Below are 11,874 nucleotides of genomic sequence, written 5' to 3'. Positions count from 1 at the left end.
ATTAGACCATTTGTCCTACTTAGGGTAGACATTCTGACCTACTTGCTTCTCTTCAGGAACATTATGTAAAAACTGGCTGTCTGAAACAGAAAAAAACTAGGAAAAAATGACCCAGACTCCCTTGTAGAAAACTCTCAGTGTATCAAGTACATTATTATTGATTTTACAAAAAGCAAAAGCCAACTCTCACTTTAGGAGTAAAACAAAAAAATCTGCTGGGCACCCGTATTAAACATGGCAGTCACTCAGCAAACTTTAGGTGCTTTTATAATTTAGGGAATAAATCACATTTAGGATCTCCTATACAATCAGCAGTCTAATACCATGAATTCAAATACATTTGTTGTTTTATTACATATCTAAAAACATACATTACATATTAATATGTAAAATCTAGTCATCATTGTGTACATTTCATAGCCTCATCATTGTTTTTGCTGTATCATAATTTCGTTCATGTTAATTTCGAAGTAAACTGAGTTTGATCCTGGTACACACCTCTGTAGTGTGGTTTTTAAAGGCTTTTGGATGTCCATACATAGGTGGTGTTTGAATGTTTGGTTATGTATCATTAATACAGATTTCTAAAGTATTGGGTTTCACATTTTCTTATTCCACTAATGGCCATACAAACCACTTGTTTAGTTTAGAACGTGTTGCTGATAACGTGAAAGTAAAGTCTGTTTGACCCTGGAGCAAACCCCTGTAGTGTGTTATGTATAAGGATGGGTGTGCTGAAGAGCAGTCTCGTTCCTGTTCCTGAGTGGCTGTGTGGTGGTGTGGTGATGATGATGATGATGGTCGGCAGCAGGAAGAACATCCTAGACACTACCATTTGTTAAAATGAACTCAGTGGAAAGCATGTGTTTCTACTATCTTTGGCTACTGAAGATGTATCCTTTTATCTGATGTGCATATTATATCAGTGAACTCCTTCCTCTAAGCAAGGCTGGGCTATAAGAACACTGTTTATTTGGCAGCTCCAGCAACACAAAAGCGGTCGGAGAACGTCCCAACTGCATCGCAAAGTTTCACTGCTTGCGCACGAGGCAGCACATACTTTTTATGCCCATTCATTCACTTGCAGTTTATAAAACAAGAGCTTCTTTTTACTTGTAAAAACAAACCTGAATATCATTTGTGTCAAAAATCTGTATCTTTTGTGTTCCTTTACTTCTAAATCCATTTTTTTTCCAGGGCCAAGGTTCAAGAAATGTAAAGCAGGGAGTCGATAGTTCTGGACTGTAAGAGATGGAATTCTTTACTGCTTAAGATTCTTTACTTAACTGTCAATCTTTCAGAAACCTTTTAAGAACTAAACGTTTCGTCAGCTCTCTCTGCGATCATTACTTTCGTCATCATGCACAGATTCTGTCCTTTCACCAGTTAGGAGTTGGTTGGTTGATTCTCTGTAAATGAGAAAGGTCTAAAATATATTCATATCAAATAAATCTGGCCGTGAATCACTTACAGTCAGTGGTGAGCCAGCAAATTTCTCAAGGGTCCAGCTTGATATTGGACACCTCTGGGGAAGTGCCACTATGGTGGGTGCATTAACAGATGCATGTGATGAGTGAAATTAGCATCATGTATCCCAACTCAGTGCTTCGGAGGTAAATGTTGTGCGCTGCAAGCATTAACTCTCAGAGTTACAGCTCACAATTTCCTACTTTGACTTCTTGTGCCTTTGGATGTTGTTTTCTAGCAGCTGTCATTGAACGATTTATTGCACAAAATGACCAAACACCAAAATCAGCTAGAAATATTCTCCAGTATGTGCTTGGTAAACTTATTCAAGTGTGTTGTGTTTATAGTTTTTATCACTAACCCCTGTAGTTAGCTGAAAACCCTTCCGTCAAACACTTCCAACTCCACTACAATGGTATGGTTTCTCCCCTGTTTCTGTTTGTGTAGTGCACTTGAATGGCATTTCTCCTAAGTGGGTTCGCTGGAGATTTCTTAATGTTGAAGGGGCACTAAAACTACTTCCACATTCACTGCAGTGGTAGGGGTTTATCACCTGTGTGTGTTCGTTGATGTCTTTGTATTTCTGATAATTGACTAAAGCACTTAACACACTCACTGCACTCGAACGTTTTTCCCCTGTGTGTGTTCACTGATTATTCCTTAATTTTGAGGAACGACTAAAACTATTTCCACATTCATTGCAATCAGATGATTTTTCCCCTGTGTGTGTTCGCTGATGTCTCTGCAGAATTAATAACAGACTAATGCTCTTCATACATTCACGGCACTGTAATGGCTTTTCCCCTGTCTGTGTTCACTGATGACTTCTGAGATTTGAGGATCACTAAAACTACTTCCACATTCATTGCAATTCTATGGTTTTTCTCCTGTGTGTGTTCGTTGATGTCTTCGAAGACTTGATAACACGCTGAATCTCTTCACACATTTATTGCAATGGTATGGTTTTTCCCCTGTGTGTGTTCGCTGATGAATCCTGAGATTTGAGGAATCACTAAAACTACTTCCACATTCACTGCAATGGTATGGTTTTCCCCCAGTGTGTGTTTGCTGATGTCTTTGTAGGTGTGATAACCGACAGAAGCTCTTCACACATTCAGTGCAATGGTATGGTTTTTCTCCTGTGTGTGTTCGCTGATGAACTTGGAGTTCTGATAACCGACTGAAGCTCTTCACACATTCAGTGCAATGGTATGGTGTTTCTCCTGTGTGTGTTCGTTGATGTATTTGAAGTTGTGATAACTGACTGAAGCTCTTCACACATTCACTGCATTTAAAAGGTTTTTCCCCTGTGTGTGTTCGCTGATGTCTTTGAAGTTGTGATAACTGTCTGAAGCTCTTCACACATTCACTGCATTTAAAAGGTTTTTCCCCTGTGTGTGTTCGCTGATGTCTTTGAAGTTGTGATAACTGACTGAAGCTCTTCACACATTCAGTGCAATGGTATGGTGTTTCTCCTGTGTGTGTTCGTTGATGTCTTCGTAGATTTGATAACACGCTGCAGCTATTCACACATTCAGTGCAATGGTATGGTTTTTCCCCAGTGTGTGTTCGCTGATGAACTTGGAGTTCTGATAACCGACTGAAGCTCTTCACACATTCAGTGCAATAGTAGGGTTTTTCCCCAGTATATGTTCGCTGATGAACTTGGAGTAGTGATAAATGACTGAAGCCCTTCACACATTCAGTGCAATGGTACGGTTTTTCCCCAGTATGTGTTCGCTGATGTCTTGTGAGATTTGATAATAGACTGAAGCTCTTCACACATTCAGTGCAATGGTATGGTTTTTCCCCAGTGTGTGTTCGCTGATGAACTTGGAGTTCTGATAACCGACTGAAGCTCTTTACACATTCACTGCACTTGAATGGTTTTTCCCCTGTGTGTGTTCGCTGATGAACTTGGAGTTGTGATAACTGACTGAAGCTCTTCACACATTCAGTGCAATGGTATGGTTTTTCCCCCATGTGTGTTCGCTGATGATCTTTTAGGAGTGTTAACTGACTAAAGTTCTTCAAACATTCTTTGCAATTGCACGTTGCTTCTCCTGTGTGTGTTTGCTGATGGTTCTTTAGTAGTGATGACAAACTAAAGCTCTTGCTGCTTGTGTATGATTTTTTTTTCTTGGGTAGTGTCTCTGGGTCGGGCTTATATTTGTCTGCATCCCATGGCTGCGTTTCCTGAGGGGCTAACATGGTTGATAAAGCACTTGTGTTACTGTCACATTCCCTGTATGTGTGTGGTATTTTGGATGGTTGATTTCAGATTTCACAATGAAATACAAAACTCACCAACTACATATATTATAATTGTGGCAAGTAAAGCTTCTTTGTATGTGGTTATGTCTTTAGATTGTATAAAGGTTTTGCATGCTTACGAGTGAAGATTAGTCTTCCTTAAGTTCGATGCAAATTGGGACAGTCTTGTAGATCAGAGAAACTCTCTTTCCTTTAACCTTCAGTTGTCTGGCTCCACTACCTTGTGCTTTTCTCTTGCTCCTGTGGTCTAGCCAGAAATAGTTTACAATACACCTAGCGCACTGAATGGTGGTCTGCCATCATTACAATGCTGTATCCACCTCACACCGATCCAATAATCAAATCTTGGAGTCTTGATAATACAGGCAGTGGTTAGTTGTTATTGTTGTTGTATTAATTTTCTAGAGGTCTTTACTTCGTCTTGTGGCGTGGAGGTGCACAGCTCAGCCTCTCAAATCCACTGAATTGCTCGTGACTGCTTCTTCCAGGATCTATCAGTTTATGTTCAGGTTCCTCATTCTCTGACTGTGCAGCTCTTTAACTGAATATTGGAGCTATTTTTTTCTTATGACTTTTTGCAGATTTACACGATTAAAGTCATTATTCACAATCATTTGTGCATTCAAGGCTGGGTTCCTGTTGGCTGTAAAGAGATTTAAAATCACTAAATCGAAATGTAAGAGAATGTAAATACACAATATTTAACTAGTTGTAAAAGATATCTCTTCTTTACCATTTTTTAAAGTAACCAAGAGATGTTTCACCATACACAGATATTTAACTGAATGTCCTATTGAACATTCCACATCTTAATTCAGAAAAGGAGGTGATAAATTAGTAAAGAAAGGGCACTCCCGGAGCACCCATTCGCTAGAGGTATAGCTTTAGGAAGAGGCACACTCAAGATTTAATTTAAAGAAGAAGACATTGTGGAAAAAGAAATTATCAGGATATGCTGCTGTCACTTCAGTTTTACAAAGTTTATAACAACTGTAACTCTTCAGGAAGTATAAGTCAAAGGAAACTCTTCAAGATGTATGTAATAAAGGTAACACTTCAGGAAGCATATAACAAATGCAGCAGTGGAGGAGTGTGGCTCAGTGATTAGAGCGGCAGACCCTGATGCAGAGGTATGGCCCGGGACCAGGGTTCAATTCCTGACGCGGCAGGGTACTGAGCCCAAAATGTCCACGGACTCGATAATTCTCGCCTCGGTGCCTATTCTAATCATGGGGTCCTACGCTGCAACTCTGGGCAATAGTTGCTTAATCTCCACTACAGCGGCCCACCTGTGGCGGGATGCCTGGCTTTCACCCTGGGGATACCCAGTAGGGGTTATCTCACAGGGAAAAAGCCAGGACGGGTTCCCAAAGCAAGCGCCTTGATGCCTTCGGGTGATACGTGCGCTATATAAATCGCAATACATTTACATTTACAGCTCCATTCACACTCTTCTTGACAATACTTTCCTGTTCACACTGGATCAGCTGACATTCCAACTCCCATCTTTACTTTTCTGTTTGTTAAGTTATCTTTGCCACATTCCTAGGGATGGTTCAAGCATTTGTTGGAAGATTGCAGCATTTATAATAAAGATTTTATCACAGCCAGTGATATACCTTTGACATCCCTGCTGCCAAGAAGTGTGTGCTTTTTGTCTTTTCCTACCTTACCATGGTATCGGACTTAATGTCTTACGTTTGCTTTACCTCGTCTAAGAAGCTGTCAGACCGACGCGCGCTGCTCCCGGAAGAAATGCGATTATTTTGTCATCACTGAATATTTAGTGAAGGCTGCCAACACGTGACTCCAACCGGCTGGTGGATGTCAATCGAGCCCATAGATGAGACTTGTTAGAAATGGGATTTCTGATTGGCTAGGGGTGGAGCCTTATCCAGCCAGAAACCACTGCTCTAGTCAGAGCAAGGGAGTTACACGCCAATGATAACCCCTTCTCACCCCCTTGGTAGTTTGGCATGAGCAGTTAGGCTTATCCCGGAGGCCATGTGTAAAGCATTTGCACAACCCACAAAGCAACAACATACTAGGCACACCACAAAAGGAACTCCACACAAGGTTATGTAAAAAACTAGCCTTTGTATTATCATAAAATACTTTAGAATAGTAATCACACAATATACAATGTGCCAACTGGCACTGGGCAATATTTACAGGGGATTATATACACATGACAGGGCCACCTGGACCACTGTCAGAACCATCACTCAGTAAAGATAGTGAACGGAGAACATATAATAAGCTTGGAACAAAACCGGCAATTAATGGCAAACACTGGACTCAGCATCATCCTGTAACATAAATCATATTATCCACTGTATCACATTAGGCGTGAAATATATCCTGCGCCAACCTCATAAGCCTAAACATATTAGACCATAACCTCCTAAGCATAACTCACCTTAGGAAAAAATCTCACTAGCATAAACCACAGTCGAGGATAATTCAAACATAAATACAGTCTGGAAAACCTCATAATCATAGACCACATTCAGAGGCATAAAACAGGGTGTGTAAATCATACTACAAAAATCACATTTCCTAGCACCCATCCATCACATTAGGGCCTGGCGCCCTACAAACCTGACAGTCCCTCTGGCCAACCGGCTTTCTCAAAGGGTTTCAAAATGCCCTATGTCCAAAGTGTCAGGGCGGCTGCCAATGCAGCAGAATCCATGTGCGCAATTGCGCAGACCTAAATGATGCAGCTGGCATTAAGTGATGCACAGCTGTGAAATTACTGGGCTTAAAGGTGGGCACTCAGCGGCACAGCTCCTCAGCTGCAGCGGCCCTCAACATTGTTAGCAATGATTTTTGTAGTATGGCAAAGGCTGGCACTAAGCAGCACAGCTCCTCAGCTGCAGCGGCTCACAATAGCTATAGCGATGATTCTTGTAAGATGGCAAATACGGGCACTCAGCGGCACAGCTCCTCAGCTGTAACGGCCCACAATAGCGATAGCAATGATTCTCATAGGATGGTAAATGCGGGCACTCAGCAGCCACAGATCCTCTGCTGCAGCGGCCCACAATAGCTGTAGCGATGATTCTTGTAAGACGGCAAATGCAGGCACTCAGTGGCACAGCTCCTCAGCTGGAACAGCCCACAGTAGCGAATACGATGATTCTCATAGGACGGCAAATGCGGGCACTCAGCGGCCACAGCTCCTCAGCTGCAGTGGCCAACAATAGCGATAACAATAACTTTGGTAACACAGGCAAATGCGGGCTCTCAGCGGCAACAGCTCCTCAGCTGCGGCGGCCCACAATAGTGATAACGATAACTTTCAGTCCGCGTGCCCTGCAGTAGAACCAGAGGCTCCGGAATTCTCAACAGAAGCCTCACCTGCGAGGAGAATTCCCCCTCTAATGCCCCTGAGACTTCAGCAGGAGGCAAGCTCAAATCAGGCCCTTTGATAGTTACTTCAGCAAGATAGATGAAAGTTTCAACGTCCGTTCCCTCTAGTTACACAGACAGAGGTTCGTCTTGGCATCCAGAATTAACACGTTCTTCCTCCAGGAAAGAATTAAAATATATCGCTCACAGGGTGCAGGGAGCCATAGCTCCAAAAGAAAAAGCCCTCAGCAATCAAGGGGGCAATGCAGGGGCCAGGGAGGCAAGTCCTCATGGCAGTTCCTGGTCCCCAGCAGCAGCATGCCCCAGAAGGATCAGGAACAGCACATCATCCTAGAAGAGCACCATGAAACTGAACAATTTCATGGGGTCACAGCCCCTTTACTTATACCACCAAAAGACTTTGTTCTCAAAAGTCACAAGTCACTGAATCAAGCCAGAACCAGTTCGGTGTGGTCCTGGAGAACTTTGTTTACAAGGCTGCATCGTGCCTTTGAGGAAGAGGAGGTCTGTCATCAGCCGCACAGTGGAAGGTGGTTCCATCATTCACCTTGCCAGGCACAGCCCTGCTCAGATCAAAGGGTCACCCCTCCCCATACTCCAACTGCAGATCTCTCTATTCAACCCACGTCAGGCTCAGCCAGCCCTGTCCCTCCAAAACCAGACATGCAATTCACATCAGGCAGGCGGACACATAGCACACAGAAATGCCAACTTCTAAAAGTGGCATTTCTCACATAGTCATAATAAATCTGCGCACACCATTGCGCAGCATTTATTCTCACAATTTCATACATACCAGACTTGACCATACTGCTACTCTCATAACAGGAATTACCACTGACACACACTGAGCAGGGAATCCCCCATGCATTCCTATGGGAGGGCAGGCCACTCTCACGCCCACTAAATGTAACAGAGAGCACACGCACTTTACACTGGACCACAGGGCTAAAGTGCCCAGCGGCCTTAAACCACTAACACTACACAGAGAAAAGGGCTGGGAGAATTGCTAAAAGTTTAGGGGTGAACCTGCAAAAAGAGCCAACTCCAACACAACCCCCTTCCAAACAAAATGCAGGGTAGACCAATCACTACGTTGATGGGCTTCCCTACTTCGGGCGATAGAACACGGACGTGGGCCCGCACTGCAGGGACACCCTCCGGTTCTACACCTCTCTGAACCCACATGGTTCCCTCTGAAAAAAAAACTCTCAGGCCCAACTAGGCTACCCCACTGGTACTCCCTAGTTGTCCACTGCCAGGACCAGGCCATCCAGATATCATTGGTCCTTAACCCCTGGCACAAAATAGCCATTCTCCACTCTTCCTCTCAGTGGAAGTACTCACACTTTTATTGTATAGTTAATAAAAACCATTACAAAAAGTAAAAATACGTCGATTAATATGCGTGCAAAATTGTAATATAAAAATACTAATAAAATACATATTGGGGAAATTATCACTGAACTACATAATCCAACATTGTGTTAGTTCTAAGCATAAAATGTCACTTTTTCACAGAGTTAATCTTGAGAGACCCCTTATCTGGCTTATTGAGTGATTGAGAGTACAAAGTTCTTATTGCTTCTTTTTGTTACCTCATAATCTTCTTACATGATTGCACATATCGAATTCTTATAGCTGCGTTAAGTTATAAAGTTATCAGAATGTTTCACGGCTCTACCTTGACACTTCTTTTTGTTCTCGAACTTCAGAACAAACTTAACTGATCTACAGATTAATTGTGGGTCTGCCGTACACAGGACTTGTATAATGGCTGAGCGACAAGTCGGTATTCCATGTTCATTATACTTTGCCTTTAACCAGTGACGACGTTCCTGGTCCAGTGCTGGACAAATGCAAAATAGGTGGATGAGATCTTGTTTTGCGGCCCCACATAATTCACACTCCCTGGAGTCTAATTTTCTCCAATCTGGTTGATCTGCATTTGTTGGCAGGTTACCCATCCTTAAGCTGAGGTATTTCAGTTTGACATATGGGAGAAGGAGAAGCCGAGGTAGGGTGCAGGTTTGGACGTGTTATAGGATTGTACTATCATCCAGGCATGAGCACGGTGACTAAGAGTAGACTTGTCGTTGATCAACGAATGCCTGTTTGTAGCCTTTTTGACAACTTGCTTGAATGAAGGTACGGGGAGTTTAGTTTGCCATAATGAAACGAGTTCAGTAGTGGGGAGAGATGATTTCAAAAACTTGGTGTACTGGGAGTTGGGATAGTTTTGCATTGGCTCCCACGTGGCAGAGTTGATTTCTGTTTCCCTGTGCATCCAGACGTTATACCAGAATTTAATGGTCTCGTATTTGTTTTGCATTTTTGCAGTTCTTGGGATTGTAGACCAAACTCGAGTCGGACCTGTGCCGGAGAGACATCACCCGGTAAACTGAATAACCGCTTGTAGACTCTAGTTTGGATTTTGTCTAAAAGCTGCGCACTTCTCCCATGATATAACACACTGCCGTAGGCTATAGTAGGGAGAAGCTTGGCTTTGATAACTGTCAGAAGTGGATTAAACAAGGGGCCTTTTAGCTACTTGGAAATACTATTGAATGCATGTAACTGGGCCATTCCCTTTTTTTCAATGGCATCGAAATGCTGGGAGAAGTTAAGGCGTCTGTCCAGTTGTATTCCCAAGTACTTATAGCTATCCACTACTTCCAGTTTCTTATTGTCTAGGAAAAAAAGCGGTGGTGCTTTGCGTTGACGAGTTATTACCATGATCTTTGTTTTTTGGGTGTTTATTTCGAGAAGGTTCTGCCTTGTGTATTCAGCCAGTTCATATAGGAGGCGTTTATTTATTTATTTATCTATTTATTTGCAGGTTTGTATCGCACACTGAAGAACTGTAATTTTTTATCTCAGGGAATACTTACTAATATAACAAGAACTTGGCACAGAATCTGAAAATATGAAAAGACATCTTTATTAAATTTAACATAGTGAGGCCACGTCATCCAGAAGCCGTAGCAACTGAACGAGGTAGTCTGAGGAACACAGAGGACAGAGGCCTTTTATATGTTTTTAGCGTTACATGACTCAGTACAAAAGTAAGGGGCAGTCCTAGTTTTTGCAAGCATGCAAAAACCCAACATTCCTTCTTACACAAGCTGCAGAAACCCATAATAAAAACCCGGCACATCCCTATCGTAAACAGGCCATAAAGAAAGGAGCAGAGACAGGTGTGAGTAAGATAAGACATGGTTGTGTGCAATAAAGGTGTATGGCATGCTGTGCCTTGATACTATCTCGATCGGCCACTGGGAAAGGAACTGGCCGAACAGGTTTGGCTTCAGGCAGTGGAGTCAGCTTGCTCAGGTCACAGAGAAGTCAGCAAAGGTGTACGTGTCCTTCAGAATCGTTTTTGGCTTTAGTCACTGGCCTATGTGAGGGCAATCACAAAATGGCTGCCGTTCACAAAAAGAAACCCGAGGGTTCAGGACGAAAACTCTGATTTCAGGGTGATTCTGTCACTTGAATATGACGAAATTGCTTGTGCATAGTGTACTAGCCATTCTCGGTCTGCTGATATCAAAATCGTCATGATACGACGATGTTTCATGACACAGGTCCAAAATTTTCAGTACCACAGCTGGCTTCGACTCCCGGAGGAGTATCTCCGCGCTTTTGGCTCCTACCACATAGGTTTAGGGGAAGAACTATATGAGCAGTTATTCTAGTCTAGTGTTGAAATAGGAAGGTTTTCAGCATCTTTCTAAAAGGGAAGTGATCTGCACATAGCCTAAAAGATATAGGGAGACTATTCCAAAGGGAGGGTCCTGCTACAGATAGTGCTTTAGTTCCAAGTCTGGCATTCTTTGCTCTAGGTACACACAGAAGGCCTTGTTCACTCGACCTGAGTGTCCGGCGGGGGTATGTAAGGGACAAATTTGGTGGTCAGGTATGCAGGGCCCATCCCGTTAATAATTTTATGTATGGTGCAGCATACTTTGAATTTTGCCCTCTGCTTGACAGATAACCAATGTAATTTTGTCAGCAGGGGTTTGGAAGATGTATGAGGAGGGGCGTTCAGAACCAAGCGGGCAGCCGTGTTCTGGACCACCTGAAGTCTTTTTATGACTCCCTCGTTGACAGACAGGAGCAGGCCATTGCAATAGTCCAATCGACTCAGGACTAGAGCCTGTACCAGTGTCCTCCTGGATGTGTCTGGTAATAAGGGGAAGATTTTACGCAGCATGCCAATCACATGGAAGCAGGCTCCTACCACCTGGTTGCCATGTTGTTTGAGAGTAAGTTCTTGGTCTAGTCGGACTCCCAAGTTCTTGACTATTAATTTGGGTTTGGGTACTGGTCCAAGGTCTTGTGGCCACCAGTCTGGAGTCCAAAGTAATTTTTCCTCACCAAACAACATGACTTCTGTCTTCCCAACGTTGCATTGCAGGTAGTTGGAAGACATCCAGTGGGCCACTGCTTTCATGCCCTGGGAGAAGGAGTTCCTCACCTCGGGGGTAAAGATCTTAAAGGGAAAGAGGAGTTGCCTATCATCCGCGTAAGATATCGGGATGAATCCATATGTTCTCATGATGTTAGCCAGGGGTGCCACATATATGTTGAAAAGTGTGGGGCTCAGGCATGAGCCCTGTGGCACCCCCTTGGAGATTTCAACTTCCTCTGACCGATACGTACCCATGGTTACTTGCTGGGTGCGGTTTACTAGAAAACTCCTTAACCATGCCAGAGCTTCGTGCTTCAGGCCTATGTTAGCCAGCCTAGCAGTTAGGA

General features: G+C 43.2%; 1 protein-coding gene across 1 annotated transcript in view; it reads right to left on the bottom strand.

Annotated features, from left to right (window-relative positions):
- Nucleotides 1-1,981: 1,981 nt before the first annotated feature.
- LOC144805720 (uncharacterized) overlaps nucleotides 1,982-11,874 on the bottom strand; it is a 1,117,917-nt gene continuing 1,108,024 nt past the window's right edge. Inside the window, exon 2 of the mRNA XM_078672218.1 lies at nucleotides 1,982-3,362. Coding sequence (XP_078528344.1) covers nucleotides 2,341-3,362 — 1,022 coding nt within the window. The 3' untranslated portion in view covers nucleotides 1,982-2,340. The remainder of the gene's footprint in view (nucleotides 3,363-11,874) is intronic.

The sequence above is a fragment of the Lissotriton helveticus genome (genome assembly GCF_964261635.1).
Source record: "Lissotriton helveticus chromosome 1_1 unlocalized genomic scaffold, aLisHel1.1 SUPER_1_unloc_2, whole genome shotgun sequence".
Classification (NCBI taxonomy): Eukaryota; Metazoa; Chordata; class Amphibia; order Caudata; family Salamandridae; genus Lissotriton; species Lissotriton helveticus.
Note: the sequence above shows the minus strand (reverse complement) of the source record. Positions and strands in the feature narration are given on the sequence as shown.